General features: G+C 46.5%; 1 protein-coding gene across 7 annotated transcripts in view; it reads left to right on the top strand.

The window, feature by feature from the left end:
- The window catches only part of SNX25 (sorting nexin 25), a 100554-nt gene that overhangs the window by 54277 nt on the left and 27259 nt on the right, over nucleotides 1-19018 (top strand). For all 7 annotated transcript variants that reach the window (XM_070408182.1, XM_070408178.1, XM_070408179.1 and 4 more), the window contains exons 6-8: nucleotides 3501-3571; nucleotides 15762-15943; nucleotides 18701-18832. In XM_070408182.1, the coding sequence (XP_070264283.1) occupies nucleotides 3501-3571; nucleotides 15762-15943; nucleotides 18701-18832 (385 nt within the window). The remainder of the gene's footprint in view (nucleotides 1-3500; nucleotides 3572-15761; nucleotides 15944-18700; nucleotides 18833-19018) is intronic.

Raw genomic sequence — 19018 nt, forward strand, 5'->3', positions numbered from 1 at the left:
TCTTCACTACTCTGAGACACTTCCTAGGTTGGGAAACAGCTTCAGCTTAGCTGTATTTCTTCTCAACCACATTAACTGAAGTTCCTCTCATGAAAATATTACCTCTAGACTAGTACAAAGTAGCCTGTGGTAACTTGAAGACAATAATGTTTTTAACTTTTTCTTAAACATGTATATGTATAATATTCAAATTTATAATATATCCTTACTAATTTTAATACAAAAGAATATTTTAAACCATTTACCATACTGTACACCTGAGACTAGGATTTGTCCAGCCTTTGACATTGGTAGGACGTTCCAGCGTGTATGCCCAAGATGGCTCTAAAGTAATATATTTTTAAAAAATATGTGTAAGGTGTGCCTAATGAAATAAAGAGACTGTTTTTTAATTTGGCTTGAAACCAGTTCTAATAATTCCAGAACTGTTCTGAACAGTTAACAGTAGTTTAAATAGCTTTGTTGAGAATGAGAAAGTCACTCATTTCCTATTTTGCCTTTTGGTATCAAGTGAAAGTGAATTCTGCAAATTCATTAACCATGTTCAAACGCCAAAGCACTGTGTGAGGAGGGTCTGGTGAATATAAAGATGAATTGGTTGTGTATCCTTGAATTCTTTCACCTGCCAGCAAGATGCTAATAGTCCAGCATAGAGATCCATGTGGATATAAATAGTTAAATATTAAGCAAGATATTAAGGCCAGAAATAGAGAGTGAAGAGCTAAAGAAGTGGGTAGGAGCAAATATTTTATCCTGTAGAAGACAGGAATCTAAGAAGCTTCAGAGAGGAATGGCCATTGACTGAGTGCTTAAGGTCAAATAATATTTCAACAGGTAAGGGGAGGGATATACCAGGATAATTACAGCACCGGATTATGAGGGTTAAATGAGATAATGTAAATGAAAGTATCTAAACAGGTAGCTGGTACCTAATGAGAGGAATCTGTACATGTTAGCTGGTACCTATATAATAAAAGCCTAAGCGACCGTTACAGCGGAACGACCAGAACAACTGGTTGCTGTGATGCACACTGACCACCAGGGTTGCAGATGCTCAACACAGGAGCTGCCCCCGGGTGGTCAGTGCGCTCCCCAGGGGCGTCACTGCTCAGCCAGAAGCTGGGCTCATGGCTGGCGAACGCAGTGGTGGTGGCGGGAGCCTTGCCTGCCTCCTCGACAGCGCTAAGGAGCAGCGAGCCAAGTGGTAAGGAGCAACAAGCAGGTGGGCGGTAAGGAGTGAGGGGTCCCGGACTGCAAGAGGGATGTCCAGCAGGTGGACATCCCCCAAGGGGTCCCGGACTGCGAGAGGGCGCAGACCAGACTGAGGGACACCCCCCAGTGCAAGAATTTCATGCACCGGGCCTCTATTTACTTAATGTTATGGATTCATTTTAAAAAATTAACTCTTTCCTCAGATGGTGTGTATTATTTTTCAGTACCATTGATGACTCGTTTGTTCCAGAGCACGAATCACTAAGAATATCAAAAGAACAGATTCTTCAGAATACTATGTGTACCTGTTAAGTGTTACAGATGCTAACCCTTATTAATTTAGCTCATTGTTTTAGTCAGTTTAGACTGCTATAGCAAAAATACCATAGAGTGGCTTAAGCAAGGAGCATTTATTTCTCACAGATCTGGAAGCTGGGAAGTCTAAGATCAAGGGGCCGGCAGATTGGGGGTCTGGGGAGGGCCCACTTTCTGGTTTATAGACGGTGGTCTTCTCACTGTGGTCTCACTTGGTGGAAAGCGAGCTCTCTAGGGTCTCTTTTATAAGGGCACTCGTCTCATTTATGAGGACACCACCCTCATGACCTCATTGCCTCCCAGAGGTTCCAACTCCAAATATCATTTCATTGGAGATTAGGATTCAACACATGAATCTGAAGGGAACACAAACATTGAGTCCACAGCACTCACCACTATTGACCAAGTGCTTACCATATGTTTAGCTCCAGGCTTGGTCCTGTAGGAGAATACAACACACAATTCATCTTCAGAGGCTCATGATCAAGTTGGAGAGAAAAAAGGTAGCATATCTTTATTACACACAAAGCCACAATTATGTCTTAGGCTCAGATGTATTACCATTTTTTAAAAAAGTATTAGGCCCAGAAGTGAAAAGGACTGGGCACTCCCATTTTCTTCATTCACAGCACTGTTTGTGAAAATGTGACTCTGTAAATCGGCAATATAAAATAATACCTAAATAGGTACTATTATAGAGCAGACGTAAGTTAGGACTTCAGAGAAGAGAAATACTCATGTGAATTAGGGTTGTGTGTGTGGAAGATTTGAGAGAAGAAGGACTACATGTAAGATCTGAATAGGTGGACAAGTAGGGAGATGTTTCCAGAAGGAAACGGCATGAGCAAAAGCCGTCTGAGGAGGGCTGCATGGCATTATCCTGCTGAAACCCAGGTGTATAGCAAGGAGGAAAGGAAGGTGGGCTGGGCAAGAGCAGAGGGAATGTTAGGACCCACAGAATAACACTAGAACTTGAGTTCAAAAGGCCCACCTGAATATGCTCACCATAGACCAGCCGTGGGCAAACTACGGCACGTTTGAAATGAATAAAACTAAAAAAAAAAAAAAGACTGTACCCTTTTATGTAATGATGTTTACTTTGAATTTATATTAGTTCACACAAACACTCCATCTATGCTTTTGTTCCGGCCCTCCGGTCCAGTTTAAGAACCCATTGTGGCCCTCGAGTCAAAAAGTTTGCCCACCCCTGCCATAGACACAACTCTAGGGGTGTCCTCAACACTTAAAAGTAAGCTTTTATTTTTCCTGAGAAAAGGTGTTCTTAGTCACATACACCTACCTGGTGTTGTCAACTTCTTCTGCGCATTAGAATTACCTGGGGAGCGGAAACAATGTTGACACGTGGTCCCACTGCAGGTGCTCTCCCCTGTCGGTCTGCAGTTCTCTTCCCAGTGAGAAGCAGTGAGGGCAGTCACTCAGAGCGGCAGTGGGGCTGGAGGGCAGAGGACAGCTGTGAGTGAAGTTTGTGGGCCAGTGTCGTCCAGTGGACCTTGCTGCAGTGATGGAAATGGTCAGAGACTGTCCAATATGCAAGCCCCACGTGCCCATGGAGCACTTGAGATGTGGCTAATGCAACCAAGGAACTCGATTTTTTGTTTAATTAATCTAAGTAGCCACCTGTGGCTCATGCCCACGTTATTGGACAGTGCGGGTTCAGGAGGTAGAATCAACAGGATCTGTCACCAATGCGGGAGACGTTGAGTATAACCTCAAATTTCTCTCTGGGTGGGGGAGCAAGTTCGTCATTCTGCCGTCGGGGTCTCAGAGACCGCTAGCCCGTGGCATCGCACCCGGTCTGGCGCAGGTGCTCCGTCCCTGTCGATGGTTTTGATGATACATGGTCAGGACTCACACTGTGTCATGTGTGATGAGTACAGACACAGTTTAAAAGTATCCCCGAGAATGGTATTTTCTTCCTATTCAACCTGTTCTTTCTCTCTCTTTTAAACCAGGTATCAAATTGTAGTGGAAATAATCCAGGCAACGACCATTAGCAGCTTTCCGCAGCTGAAGAGGCAGAAGGGTAAGCACGGTTTGTTTTCTTCAGTCACATGGGCTGCAGGCCTGTCCCTGGTCTGCACTCTCCGCTCAGAGCCTTGTGAGGTACCAGCATTCCTCTGGCTGACATTTAAATAGCTTAACTTCTTACAATCAGTGTAGCAGCAATGGCGAAAGTAAATATATTCTAATCCTAACAGGAACCTTGGTATTTCTGAGTTCCTTTATAAATTTATTCATCTGTAGTCATAATTCTTAAAAGATTAAAATTATGGGGTAGATAGTGATTTTGTTCTGTTTTTAAACTAAACATGACTTCATCCTTTTTTCACACAGTAAAATTTAATCTTAATGTTTATTTGTATTTCTGTCTTGAAACATAATTTTGATCACTTAAATGACTCTAGTAGTTGCTGCTTCATAATTTACTTAACCTTGTCTTTAGTTAAGCATTTGAATTGGGAATACCTGCTGTCCCCTTCTACTCTTGTAGATTTTAAAAGAAATGGGTTTTATGTTGTTTTTATTTTCCTTGTTTGTTTTGTTTAAAGTGATCAGGTCGTTGCCCAGGCATGGTACTGAGGAGTAACTGAGGTGTGGCGATGGCTCTCCGCCTTGGAGTTTGCCTGGTGCTCACCTAGTCCTTTCTCATACACGAGGCTGACAGACATTTACTGTCTGAATGCAGAGCAGGTTTGGTTCGTGGCTGAGAGGCAGCAGACACTGCCATCTTGTCAGCTAGACTTTACACAGCCATCCGTCTCCAGGTGCCCCCAGGTCCCTGACAGAGAGCAGAGCACAGGAAGAGCAAGGAAGAGCAGGCCATACACAAGAAACTCGCACTCTGGTTCCTAATCAGCACGCAGAGGCCAGAGGGAGCTGGGGTTATAGACTTTTCCATGTCTGAGTCTCTGGCAGAAGGCGGGAGCGGTGTGAAAAGGAAAGGAAGAGGCACTAATTCTTCACCTTAGCCCCGTAAAGAAGATGGGACAAACGCGTTCATTCAGTAATGTTTCCTGAACACTAATAAGGTGATTAGGACCCAGTAGTGAACAAACAAAACTGCATTCATGGAGTCCTAAACTAGGAGGTGGTGCAGTGCTCAGAGTGAGGCATTGCAGCCTCGGACTTGGATATGGTAGCGAAAAGGAAGGGCCTGAAAGGAAGATTATGAAGGAGAAATAGTCTCCGTGGTGAATGATTGATGTGGGGAAGAGTCAGATGAGGGCAGTACAGTGCTGACTTCACAGAAGAGGAAGTGGCTCCCAGAGAAATGAAGTTAAGGAGTCTGAGCTTGTAACTTCTGGTCTGCAGCTGCTCCTGTCCTGCCCCGTTGCTGCAGGCTGGCAAGATGAAGTTTGGGGTGTAGAAGCAAAAGTGCTAGCACAGGAGTTAGGAGACCTTGGCTCACGTGAGCTTCCCCTGCTAACATCCCAGTGAAACCCGGACAGTCCTTTCATTTCTCTAGACTCCGGCTTTCAGTCTAGATTGAGTGCTCCAGGTGATCATAAAGGGTTTCTCACCAGGAAGTGAAGACCCTGAGAGTCAGAGAAGTGGGGGCTGCTTCAGGGGGAGAGGGCTCACTGGATTGGGCCTCTGGATTTACTACCACAGAGGATGGTGAAGTGCCTGTTTGGCATTTCTCAGCTGGGATTCAGCTGTGGAAAGAGAGCAACCCTGAAGAGAAAAACTTGGAAGTTGCCAATCTATACTAATAAAAGGGTAATATGCTAATTAGACCAGACATCCTTCCAGACAAAGCCACAGCAGCTGTGAGGGCTGGCGGCAAGGGAGAGGTGGGTGGCGCTGGTGGGCCCCGGCCAGTCCCACCCATACCGCATGACTCCTTTTTCCGCAGCGGCGCCAGGAGAGGCAGGGCAGCCCTCGGTCCCGGAGCCTCCACAGAGGCTGGAAGGGGAGCGACTGAGGTGCCTCAACCTCCCACAGCCCCTCCCCCAGCTGGCCTGGCCTCAGATCACCCCCCCCACACACACACATACAAGTGGGCAGAGGGTGGGCCAATGCTAAGAAGTGAGGTCTGAGTGTTAGCAGCCCCCGTGGCTGGCTTTGGCAGCAGCAGTGGGGTGATGGGGGCAGCGCCTTCCCCTGATCCTCCCGGTCACTCCCGCAGAGAGAGGCCAGACTGCAGTCCTAAGTCATCCCCTGAGGGTTCCTAGACTCTGAAAGGGGGCAGGACAGGCTGAGGGAACCCCCCCACCAGTGCACGAATTTTCATGCACTGGGCCTCTAGTTTAGAGATAAGAGTTAATGATCTTCGATTTCTGCTGTCTCCAAGTCCAGTATCTTTGCAAAGCTGATGCTCTGTTCCCCACCGTTAGAGGAGAACAATGTATTAACGGTCTGATGTGACTTCCCTGATTCATAATACCACCTTGCCTCACTGATGAGTTATTAAAATGTGTGTACATACTTTTTATAAAAAAAGATCAAATTTGGCACTCCCCATCGTCTTTTTAGTTGAATATCTATAAACTGGTCCAGCTAGCCATTATGCTTCATTGCTGCTCAAATTGATCTTTAATTTATTTCCAGGTAAACATGTGTGTTTTCCCCCTGTAGAAATCATTAAGGAACATTTGAATTTTAGCATTAAAGGCTTCACAAAACATAATTGTTGAGTTGTTTTTGGAAATCTTTGCATTTTAAAGACTGAAAATATCATCAGACAAAAGAGCTCAGCCTGCATGTTAACCTCTTCCCACAAGCCCACCTGTCTGCGTCCCTTTCCTGAAGCCTGGCAGACAGGGCGGCCGTGATCATTCGCATCTCAGTGACCACGTGATGATGCTGCGTGTACTGTTCTAAGGAGTGTCATTTCCAATGTTGTTTCCCCTTATTTCCACATTCTCTGTGACTGGGAAACTGAAGAGGTTTAAGAAAAGAATGAACAGATGGGACCTCCTGAGAATATTTAGGTTTCAACCTGGAGATGGGAACTTTACTTATGAATGTGGTGTATATCTGCTATAAATACAGTTTTGTTGCTGCATTAAAGATGTTTCTGGCATGTCTTTTTCAATCATAAACATTGATGATTAAGAAATTCTATGTAACTGAAAATACTTTGAGGACTTAAAGAAATGCCATATAGCAGGCTGGGAGGAATTTCCTGACTGTGTCCCCTCTGAGACCTTGAGGAAGTGGCCAGCTCGCTCTGCTGCCAAGAGAGAATGTCCACATCAAAGTCCCACATAACTCGTCATCTTCTGTAGTTTCTTGTCTCTGTGAAGGGCCTCCCCATCCATCCATGTACGTCAGGAACCTCCTCCGAGTCGCCCTTGCTCATTTCTTCTCTGACACGTACTGTCGTTATCTGTCATGTACTCAGGTGCTCTCTCATCTACCCAGCATCAGAGGAGGTGGGGTTGTGATCAGATAAGAGACATTTGAGATAAAATGCAAAGGAGAAGTAGGACTTATCTCGGCAGAGTGATATAGGGACTAGGGTAGCATTCCAAGAAGAAGAAGAAACAGAATGTGCAAAGAACAGGAGGCGGGAGGAACAGCCGGGGTGCACGGAGGAAAAGGAAAGGTCTCATGGCTGGAGTGACTTACAGAGAGAGGGAGTGGAATGGCAGTAGCACTTGAGGCTTCTCGGGATCCTCGTGTCGGTGGAGAATGTGCTCTGGAAGATATCTGAGTCACCAGAAGTAGGTCTTCAGTCATCCAGCAAACACGGCCACTCTGTGTAGGTACAGCTGTGCAGTGAATAACGCTGTCCCGGGCCTTCAGGAGATCACAGTCTGATGAGGAGACAGGCAGACGCACATAAATCACAGTGCAGTTTGGTGATGCAGCGCGAGTGGCGTGTTCAGGATTCAGTAGTGGCACCTGAACAGAGGTGGGGAAAGGCTTTCCCTGGAGAGTAACGGAGTTGACTCAGAAGGGTTGAGTGGCTCTTGTTCCCTCTGGGCTGGTCCGGGGGATGTGGGTGATGGGTACCTGTGCACAGATGAAGAAGGCAGTTGAGGAACAGCCTCCTGTGCTTGGGTGGTGTCAGGTGAGACACTGAGCTGCTACTTGGCATGTGATGGAGAGATGAGGCTTGAAAGGCTATCCTAACGTGTTTGGACTTAACCCTGTAGAGCCGTGGTTCTCAAACATAGCGTGCACCAGAGTCTCCTGGAGGGCTGGTTAAAATGCACACTGCGGGGCCCACCCAGCCTGCACCCTTCTGTGGACCTGAGCGCCCCGAGAGTGTGCGTCACTCCCCGTCCCCCAGCGATGCTGGTGCTGCTCGCCCAGGAAACACACTCTGATGCAGAGCCATTGATGTGTTCAGGTTTGCGCTTCAGTACCACTCTCTAGCTCTTTATTTATGATTACAACAGCCAGCGTCGCTGAGAAATGGTCTATTATAGTAACTGGCTGCTATGGTCTGAAGGTTTGTGTTTTCCCAAAGGTCATGTGTTGAAATTCTGACATCCAAATATGATGGTAGGAGGAGGCGAGGCTTTTGGGAGGTGCTGACGTCATGGGGTGGAGCCCTGGTGGGTGGGGTTAGTGCTCTCTCACAGTAAGAGTCCCCAGAGGGACCTAACCTCCACATGTTGAGGACACAGCCAGAGGTGGCCGTCTGCAAGCACGTCCAGGGGGTCCCTCACCAGAACCCGTGCATGCTGGAACCCTCGTCTCGCATTCCCAGCCTCCAGGCCTGTGAGAAATACATTTCTGGTGACAGCTGCCCAGAAATGTGGGGCAGCTAGTCTCCTGAATGGACTAAAACACTGGCCAAGTGTAGGAATTCTAGTGATAAAGGGACATATGCTAGATTTTCCCTGCATTGTGCTATGAATAAGCCCCGTATTTCAGCTCCTTCAAAGCTTTCTTTTCTGCTCTTCTGAATCCCGATATGTTATCAAGAATAGTTAAGGTGATTCAGAGTCATGTTTATCCAGCCGACTACAGCAAGGGACGTGATGTGATTTGAGACTGCTGGAGACTGCTGTTATAAATAGTACACCCTTGGAAGTGCTGCGGGGGAGGATGGATGGGGAGGCTTTGGCAAAATTGTGCATCTTTTTTTCTTTAGGGTATACGTAAACAGTGTTGGAATTGACTATAGTAGGGCTGTAGAAGAACTTCGGAATATATTTATAATTTATATATATATATATATATATATATATATATATACACACACACACACACACACACAGTTACTCGTTAATAAGAACCCTAATGCTTTCCATCAGGAATTATTTTTATAAAGATAATATGTAGCGTCATTGTCTGATTTGGGATTTAAAGGTGTCCTTGCCGGAACGAAGGGAGCTAATTGCCTCAGGGTCCTTTCTAATGCTTTGATGTGATCTGACTTTCTGCCATTGCAATAATTCGAAACAAATAGTTCCTAATTTATTTTTTAAAATTTTTATTTATTGATTTGAGAGAGAGAGAAACATTGACTTGTTCTACCCATTTATGTATTCATTCACTGGTTGATTCTTGCATGTGCCCTGACCAGGAATTGAACCTGCAACCTTGGCTTCAACCAGCTGTGTTTCTAATTTATGAATGACCTAACCTTACAGAACACTGCAGGCTGGTTCCCTGCCACTGCTACAGGGGCCCTCGCCATCGCCAGCGTCTCTCCCTGTCTGGCCCTCATACTGTGAGAACTGCCGCCTCCAGTACCTCATGTCTCTTCCACTGTCCTTCTTTGCCCCTCATTCTCTCCCTTGGGAGATTCGGGGCACTTCTGTTAAGCTCTCTATAGTCTTGTAATTTTATAAGCAACTCTACTGTCAACTCTGTCCCCCAGGAAAACTTCAGTCATCACAGATTCTAACACCTGCATTTATACAAATAAAGCTCAGGTCCAGAGATGTTCAGCACTGTGCTGTGTGACTAGAAGCTACCAGTTAGGCCATATAGGTTTGGATCTTGAACCCAGGTCTCCCGATTTTCAGTCCTGGACTCTTCCCACTACACTGCTCATTCAACCAGGCAGATGTCATGAGAGCCATGCTCAAAACTGACAGGTTATATGGGCCAGATCTGTGCTCGGAGCATATATGTCAGATCTGTTCAGCTTGTTCTCATTCGAGAGCAGGGCTCCCCTGGTAATTGAATGTGTGGAAAAGTGTATTGCAAACATGTTGGAGGGCCTTGACCAGAGGCAGTGCTAGATACAGTTGAAGGAAGGAATAGAAGGGGTGCTGTCAGACCCCTGACCCGCCGTGCAGGGCTGGCGCCCTGTGGTTTTTTCCATCATAATGTGAGTGGTTCCGCCATCCGCTCCTGCTGTCCTTTCTCCTTATTACTCAAGTGTACTTTCCACAGACGTGCAGGGACACTTAGGAAATTTCAAGTGTTTGGTGTGGTAAGAACCCCCTTTGTTCTTAAAAAAAAAAAAAAAAAGAACCTACCGGCCTCAAGTTGAGAAGCAAGGGAAGTCTCTTTTCCTTCCTGGCCAGCCTTGGAGGTGATCTTCGGGTAACTTTGAAGAAGTGTGCGACGATAAGTTAACTATTGAGAATTGCTGCCAAGTGGTCAAGCACCGTTTCTCATCTGGAAACTGAACCGGTGCCTAAGTCAATACACACCTGGGCCCTGCGCCCTCCTCTCAAGGGGGTTTGTTTCAAAGGCTTGTTCACCTGTCAGCATGGATATAGACGAGGAGTGGAGGCTCCTGTAGGGAGGAAGTCCCCTACGTCCTTACTGATTGCCTGGGGTGTGAGCGGACCCGGCGTCCTGAGGAGTTGGGGAAGGGCAAGTGCGTGGCCTGTGTCCTTCCACCCCACAGGGGTTTGCCTCCCTGTCAGTGCTGCTCAGTGGTGTGAAGCACTATGTTAGGGGTCCTGGCACATTTGACAGGGTTTGGAGACATTGTTGGCTGTCACATCTGGGAGAGAGGATGCTACTGGCACCTAGTGGTAGAGGCCAGGGATGCCGCTACACATCCTGCAGTGCACAGGACAGCCCTACAACAGTTAACCAGCCCCAAAGGTCGGCAGTACTGCCTGGGGTTGAGAAACCTGTGTCAGCAAGTGAATTCCGCACCCAGCCCGAGGAGGTGCTGTTGTTAGGATATGCTTTGGAATTTGAGCGGTGTTATAAGAAAAGAGAAATATTTTGCGATTGACATTTTTTAATACCTGAAAAATATAGGGGTGGCATTTCCATCCACTTATACTTGTGCTGTTTCTGGAGTTGCTGGTTTGCATTGTAAGTTACTTCACCCTCCTTTGCCTCATTAGAGATAGTACCTAACAGTTGTGCCCTGGTGTTTTTGTCTCTCTGCAAGCCTTCCACTTGCTTAAGGAAGAACTGCATCATGGGTAGAAGGTGCTACAATAGGCAACTCTATGGTGTTGGTCACAGGTCTGCTGGGTTGTCCTTATAGCCAATGTCTATAAAAGGGTTCCCTAATGTCTAATTCAAGTGTCCTTTACAGTAAATGAACCCAAATGAATCCATTTCCTTTTGCTTTGACCTCAGTAGAATCTAGACAATCTAGGAGAAGAAACAATCCTATATAATAAAAGGGTAATATGCAAATTGACCCTAACAGCAAAACTACGAGGAATGATTGGTCACTATGACACACACTTACCACCAGGGGGCAGACGCTCAATGCAGGAGCTGCCCCCTGGTGGTCAGTGCGCTCCCACAGGTGGAGCTCGACTCAGCCACAAGCCAGGCCGACAGCTGCCAGTACAGCGGTGGTGGTGGGAGCCTCTCCTGCCTCCTCAGCAGTACTAAGGATGTCCAACTGCAGCTTAGGCCTGCTCCCTGCTGGCAAGTGGACATCCCCCCTAGGGCTCTCGGGCTGCCAGAGGGATGTCTGACTGCCAGCTTAGTCCCAATCCCCCGGGGAGCAGGCCTAAGCCATTATGTGGACATTCCCCGAGGGGTGCCAGACTGTGAAAGGGCATAGGCCGAGCTGAGGGACCCGCCCTGAGTGCACAAATTTTTGTGCACCGGGCCTCTAGTCTACACTAATAAAAGAGAAACATGGTAATTGGCGTACGACCGCTACCCTTCCCATTGGCTAATCAGCGTATCCTTATGCAAATTAACTGTCAGCCAAGATGGCGGCCGGCAGCCATGCACTGAAGCGAGCAGGGAGGTTTGCTTCCTCCAGGAACTGCAGACTCCAACGTTCCCCGCCTCACTTGCTGGACTCTCAACTGCAACTCTAAGCAACTATTACTATGTTGCAAATAAGAAGCTAAACAAAACCAGCTTTCAGTCAGCCCCGGACCGCAACATTGTATCCATGTTTTCAGCAGCGAGGCCTCAGAGCTAAAGCTGGCCCAGAATAAAAAAAAAAAAAAAAAAGAAAACGAGCTGTTGGGAGCTTTTAGTCAACTGCCAGTGGGAAAACAACCCTCAGCCCCTCAGCCAGACTGGCCAGGCACCCCAGTGGGGACCCCCACCCTGATCCAGGACACCCTTCAGGGCAAACCAGCCGGCCCCCACCCGTGCACCAGGCCTCTATTCTATATAGTAAAAGGGTAATATGCCTCCCGGCACCGGGATCAGCGGAGCAATGAGGCTCCCGGCACTGGGATCAGCGTGACAGGGTGCAGCGCCCAAACCCCCTGATCAGCCCTGCTCTGTGCCTGATGGGGGGGAGCTCCCCAATCCCCCGATTGCCCTGCGGCTCTGTGTGTGACAGGGTGCAGCGCACCAACCCCCTGATCGGCCCTGCTCTGTGTGTGACAGGGTAGAACCATAACCTCTCCATCGGCCCTGCCCTGAGTGTGACAGTGGCGGTGCCCCAACCCCCTGATCGGCCCTGCTCTATGGGTGATAGAGGGTGGCGCCCCAACCCCCCTCCACGGGCCTTGCTCTGTGTGTGACAGGGTAGAGCCATAACCTCCCCATTGGCCCTGCTCTGTGTGTGACAGCAGGGAGCTCCTCAACCCCCTGATCGGCCCTGCTCTGTCCGTGACAGGGTACGGAGCCCCAACACCCCTGATGGACCCTGCTCTGTGCGTGACAGGGGGCGGTGCCCCAGCTCCCCTATTGGCCCTACTCTGTGAGTGACAGGGGGCAGCGCCCCAACCCCCTGATCGGCCCTGCTCTGTGAGTGACAGGGAGCAGTGCCCCAACCCCCTGATTGGCCCTGCTCTGTGAGTGACAGGGGGCAGCGCCCCAACCTCCTGATCGGCCCTGCTCTGTGCGTGACAGGGGGTGGCGCCGCAACCTCCCCATCGACCCTGCCTTGAGTGTAAAAGGGGGCGGTGCCCCAACCCCCCAATCAGTCTACCCTGAGGGTGGCATTGCAACCTCCCGATCCGCCCTGCTCTGTGCATGACGGGGCAGCGCTCTAACTCCCCAATCGGCCCTGCTCTGAGCCTGACCAGGGGCTGCACTTAGGGATTGGGCCTGCCCTCTGCCACCCGGGAGCAGGCCTAAGCCAGCAGGTCGTTATCTCCCGAGGGGTCCCAGACTGTGAGAGGGCACAGGCCGGGCTGGGGGACCCCCCCCCGAGTGCACAAATTTTTGTGCATTGGGCCTCTAGTAAACATTTATAATTAACTAGAAGCCTGGTGCACAGATTCGTGCACCCGTGGGGTCCCTCGGCCTGGCCTGCACCCTCTCGCAATCCGGGACCCCTCGGGGATGTTGGAGAGCCAGTTTTGGCCTGATCTCCACAAGTTAGGTTGAGGGACCCCACCAGTGCACGAATCCATGCACCGGGCCTCTAGTATGCATATAAGATCTTTGATTAATCTCTTCCTACTCTCCTCCCTCCCCCCTTCCCTCTGAGATTCATCAGTCTGTTCCATGTTTCCATGCCTGTGCATTGAGTGTCTGCCCCCTGGTGGTCAGTGCGTGTCATGGACGGTTGAACGGTTGCTTAGGTTTTTATATGTAGAGATAGCTTTAGAATATTGTATCACTTGTGTGTTCATCTTGGCACCAATTTAGAGAGCCACTGCCATCCAGTTTCACCTGCCACTGCATATCGTCTTGGCCTTCTTTTAAAAGCTAGATTCAATGTTGTATGATTGATGGTTTTTTCACATTGCGCCCTGTAACGTAAGGCCTTACAGAGAAATAGCCATATGAATCTGTCTTGAGCCAGCTGGGCCACACTGGTCGCCACATACCCACTTGTCTATACATTTCTTGACTTGAATATTTCTTGGCTAAATGAGTTTTCAGGTTACAAAGACATGTATTCATTTGTATCAAAAGGATTTTTGCATGACAGGCACATGGGCTACATGAGGCCATGTTAGCATTTAGCCCTGAACCGTGGCTTTAATTTTCTGAGGCAAAAATAAACAGGATTTTGTAAGCAGCAGGCTGCATTTGCATTTGTTAGGAACAAGCTTGTGCCCAGACAATGGCATAGGATTGCTCTTTAACAAACAGAAGGTATCATTCAAGCAGAACACCAGAATATTCTCTGCCCTGCAGCTGGGTTTAGAGGGAGGTTTATTCTTTTTTATTCTCCCTTTTCTTTGGAATCTGCTTCTAGTTTTTGTATTTGAAAAAGGCTTTTATAGCTTTCCTAGGAGAAGAAGAATTTGATTGTCAGTAAATGTGTTCAGTTTCTTCCATGTACTAGTATGTCTCTTTATTAGCCTCTTTTCACTCCAAATTAAAATATGTTCTAGGTTTATTTTGTGAAAAGTATTTTTTATCCCCAATCTTAGGGTAATTTAAATGCTATGCACACAATTTTGATTTTTAAGGATATATGTTGAAAAATAATTTTTCCCCTGAAAAATTAGCTATTCCAAGCATCTATTTGTTTAGAGGCACACACAGCGCTTCCTAGTTTGCATAGACTAATCTGGGGGTAGACTATTTCACCCTGATCTTCCCACCGGAGGCTCTGCGATACTGGTGTTCCTGTTGAGATGAAAGCTGCATTCCTGAGTTCTTCAGTTGGGCCTCGCTGTCAGCCAAGCACAGGACCCGCTGAGAAACCATGTGGATGTCAAATGAAAGATCTGAGCACCATGTGAGGAAACGTCTATAATATCTGCCAGGCCCTCCTGCCAGGCCATCTAGTGCCTTGGAGTCTGTAATGGCCTGTGCTAAACCCTGGAAAAGCTGTTTCTGAAAGATAACACGTTTTGTGGTGCTTGTCTGAATATTTTCAGTTAGTCTGTTTGGCCTGCTGGGGTCCTGTTTTAAGCATTTGTAGAAACTGACGAAGTGGACATGAGAGGGAATGATCACCCTGGGGAATTGGAGGGCTCCAGTCGAGAAATAAAACGTTTCTTACTCTCCACTTTGAGGGGCACCAAGAAACAGCACAGACCCCCTTCTTTTATTGGGGTAGTTCCAGTCTAAGCCAAGGAGTGAGAACTCGCCACTGGCGTGAGCTGCCCGGCCAGGGAGCACCTGTGTGGGGGTCACCACGGCCGGGCACTGCCCAGCAGTCTCAGGGGTTTCGGAATTGAGCCTGCTCTCTGCTCTCCACTGTGACATTCACTGCCTGCTCCTGCAGCCGCTGACCCTCACGCTCACCACCTCCCTCTAAGCAGGCAGCCTCGCTCTCTCCCTCCGCCAGGAAAACAGAATCCACGTGGGGGAGCTGCTTCCGCTTTGGCTGTCACTCCCCATGGCTGGTGTCGCATCCATTCCGGTTGTGCAGTGGAGGAGGCGGCTTCCCCACAGCCAGGCTCTGCACCTGCCTCCTGGGTTCCCTCCCCTGTTTGTCACCCTCCTCCTCCCCTAGAGGTCCTTTCTCATCAGCGTTGAAACCCGCTCACTTCTGTCCCGTGAAGAAACACGCAAGACTAACAAAGCCTTCCCCCCACCCCAACCCCTGCTTCAGATTGTGTAGGCAAAGCAGGCCATTTTCCACAAGGTAGTGCTCAATGCTTAGTCTTTTTTATAAATTAATTAAAACGTTGTAAAACATCCACATAGGAGTAGACCCCTGCAGGTGGAATCGCGTTGGTCAGGGGTTAACTGTGTATCCATGCAAACATGCGGAGCGGTTTGGTTTGTGAGTATCGTGTTGACAGAGGAGGTTTATAACGTGGTTTACACTGAGTAAGATTTGTCAGGGACATAGTTAAAAATTAATGGTATTGCTATTGAGAGTACGTGTATGTTTAGCATGAGTTCTATCCTATTCCGTCCAGTCCCACCCTATTCTTCAGTACCCACCGTTGTTCAGAATGGCCTGCACCTGACAGTAACCTGGTTCGGAGCTGTTGCTTTCCTCTTTCACCCTGTGCTCTGACCGGGCCTGTCCACCCCTCCCCTTCAAGGTAAAGAAACTGCTGCGATGAAAGCTGACCTCCTGAGGGCCAGGAATATGAAAAGGTACATCAACCAACTGACGGTGGCGAAGAAGCAGTGCGAGAAGAGAATCAGGATGCTGGGGGGCCCCGACTACGACCAGCAAGAGGACGGGGCCTTGGAGGAGGCGGAGGGGCCTCAAAGCCAGAAGGTAGAACTTACAGTTTCTTGTTTGACCATTTCATGTTTGGTATGAACGCTGGTGGAATCAGAGATACAGCCTTGTAACTTTCTGGTATTTAATTTAAGGCAAATGTTCCAGAATATAGACTCACATGTTTGCTTTTATGAGTGACGAGCCGTATTACCTGGTGTCATTGACTTCCGGGAATGGTAATAGGCATGATAGGTAGGCATGGGGTGGATGTATGTGTGCGCGCATGTCTGTGTGTGTTTTCCCATCCTCCCTTTTCCCTCCCACAATCCTAGAGGAGCATAATTTAAAACCGTCCCACAAAGAAAACTTCAGGCTCATTATTTCACTAGTGCAGTGGTCGGCAAACTGAGGCCCCTTGAGTGTGGCTCTTCCACAAAATACCACGTGCGGGTGCGCACAGACAGTGCGATTGAAACTTCGTGGCCACACTCAAGGGGCCAAAGAGCCGCATGTGGCTCGTGAGCCGCAGTTTGCTGACCACTGCACTAGTGGATTCTGTTAACCATTTTAAGGCAGAGATAAAATCAGTCTTAACTACACCTGTTTAATAAGTGGAGGAGAAAAACATTACAAGAAGAAAATAAGACAAACAAACTACTAACCAATATCCATCATGACCCGAATAGAAAATAGAAAATTCCTTAACAATATTTTGGCAAATCAAATCCAGCAGTCTATAGATAGCAAAGTACTCCAATGTCCTTAGTCTAAACATTTTGTACATAGTTTATCTGCAATTCTATTATCAAGGCTTAATGGAATACTCATTTTTTAAAACAGCTTTGAAGTGTGTACAAAGAAATTTTGACATATGTATGTACTCATGAAGTTATCATCACAGTGAAGATAGCCAGCATCTTTATCACCCACAAGAATTTCCTGGTGCATTTGTAACCTCTCGACCCCACTGACCTAATTCTTTCACCCACGCTTACTCCCCTAGAAAGCGACCTCTTGACTACCTTGTTTTTTGCCACCCATCATTGTCTTGTCTGTCTCAGCCAAAATGCTGGTTCAGGCTTTTTCTGATTAGTTTTTGTTGTCTGTTGTGATACACAGCAGCTGTTATAAGTCTCACAGCCACCCATAAAGTAGGCGGTACTGTCCTCATTCTACAGAAGAAGAAACTGAGGTTCAGAGTGGTAGAGTAACAGCTCATGGGCCTAGGAAGTGGCAGAGTCAGGATGCAAACCTAGGCAGTGCAGGTGTCACACAGTGAAATGCTCCTGTGGGTCTCAAGAGAAGGAAAAAACAAATGGAGTAGAGAACTTGGTTCATCTACAGCCAAGAGATAAGGTATATCAGATGTTTTAGTAATCCTACTTGAGATATACTTACCCTAGTTTATGTGGCTATATTTGCACTGTGGGGACTGAACTTAGAAAGAATTAAATCTAACAATGGAATAGTTTAGATTTTTTGGACTTAATTTTGCAAATATGTGAATTTGTATCCAACTGGGGAATCATTTGATCTGTGTGAACTTATGCTGGGAAGGCTTCCTTAGAATTTGTGGAATGTCCTTCCTGCTCAACTCCTCCCTACATTAAAACTCAGTGGGTCTCTGAGTGACCTGTCATCCGTAGCCACAGGTGGTGTGGGTTTCTTCTAACCTCTCAGGAGCAAGGACAGTCAGGTTTGGTACTTCAGAATGCTTCGCCAGTACGGTTTACATAAAGTAAAGCTACATGCTACAATCTCCCAGAGTGAGGACACTATCTAAATACTAATGGTCTGGAATATTTATGGGAACTAGTTATTAGTGGTCTGTGGCAAGGGATGGCCATCTTCTTTAATTAGGTACCAGAAGTTGTTAGAAAAAAATGTCCCTTTCTGCCCACAGAACAGATTGAGGGTTACTGTCGCAGAAGAGTTGAATATTCATTGACCACATGCACTTGGTAACATTTCTGAAAATCTCACAATATTAAGAATCTTAAAATGTTTTCTTTTCATTGCATTTGAGTTATACTTAGATGCCATTTAAAAAATCTCATTAAGAACCAAGAATATGAGACTTCAATTCCTTCTAAATTAATTTGGGGCCTTTCTCCTAGTTCATTGAGTTATGAATTATAATGAAGGTCATTTGCTTTCTCATATCACAGCAGTCCATGCTTATGATCATTCCCACAGAGTCTCCAACTAGTGCTTTTTCTTTTACTGTAAGCATGCAGAATAATAAAGGTAATTTGATATATCCATACAATAGAATATGGATTAATTAAATGATACTTATAAAATATTTTTAATTGAATGTGATACTCTAAACAAAAAGGGCAAAATATAAAATAATTTGTAGATTTGCTCAGCTATATGAAAATAGGATGGAAAGCAAAAATACCAAATTATTACACTCTGGCTTCCTGGTCTTTAATACATTTCTCTTGAATTTTTCTATTATTGGCATCTATTGCTTTCAGCAGTACATCCAATAGGGCAGGGTTATGTCTATTTCATTTCCTAGAAGTGTGCCTGATAACAGAGTTGATGCCAAATAGATTTTGTGCTGAATGAGTGAATGATTAATAGAAAATTGCTATTTATTGAATATGTGCATTTTGAATATTCAGTAAACTTTTACCATTTAAAATTTAAGAGGGTGAGAGAAGTACTGTATTACACTGACTATGACCTTAAAACAGTGAGGCATTTTCCCCCCTGAATGTAGAAATTAATCCATTGGAAGTTAAAGCAAACTGATATTTAAAATCTTGCTTTTAAGAGCTTTTTCTTAAATTCTCTTCATAGATTCTTCAATTTGAAGACATCCTGGCCAGTGCTTTCTACCGAGAGCACTTCCGAATGTACATGGAGAGAATGGACAAGAGAGCTCTGATTGGCTTTTGGGAGTCTGTGGAGTATTTAAAGAATGCTAATAAGGTAGTATTTTTAGACTAAGGAATATTAATCACTAGCTGATAAAAACTTGTATGCTGGGCAGTGTGTCTGTGTTTCTCAGTGAAACTATAAGATAGAATTCATGAAAAGAACATTTTAACCAATAAAATATTGACATGATGTTCTAGCTCATAATGGTAAATAAAAATTAGCTTTTTTTAAAAAAAA

Source organism: Myotis yumanensis, unplaced genomic scaffold, assembly GCF_028538775.1.
Source record: "Myotis yumanensis isolate MYYU_CA2020_CCGP unplaced genomic scaffold, mMyoYum1.0.hap1 SCAF_3, whole genome shotgun sequence".
Classification (NCBI taxonomy): Eukaryota; Metazoa; Chordata; class Mammalia; order Chiroptera; family Vespertilionidae; genus Myotis; species Myotis yumanensis.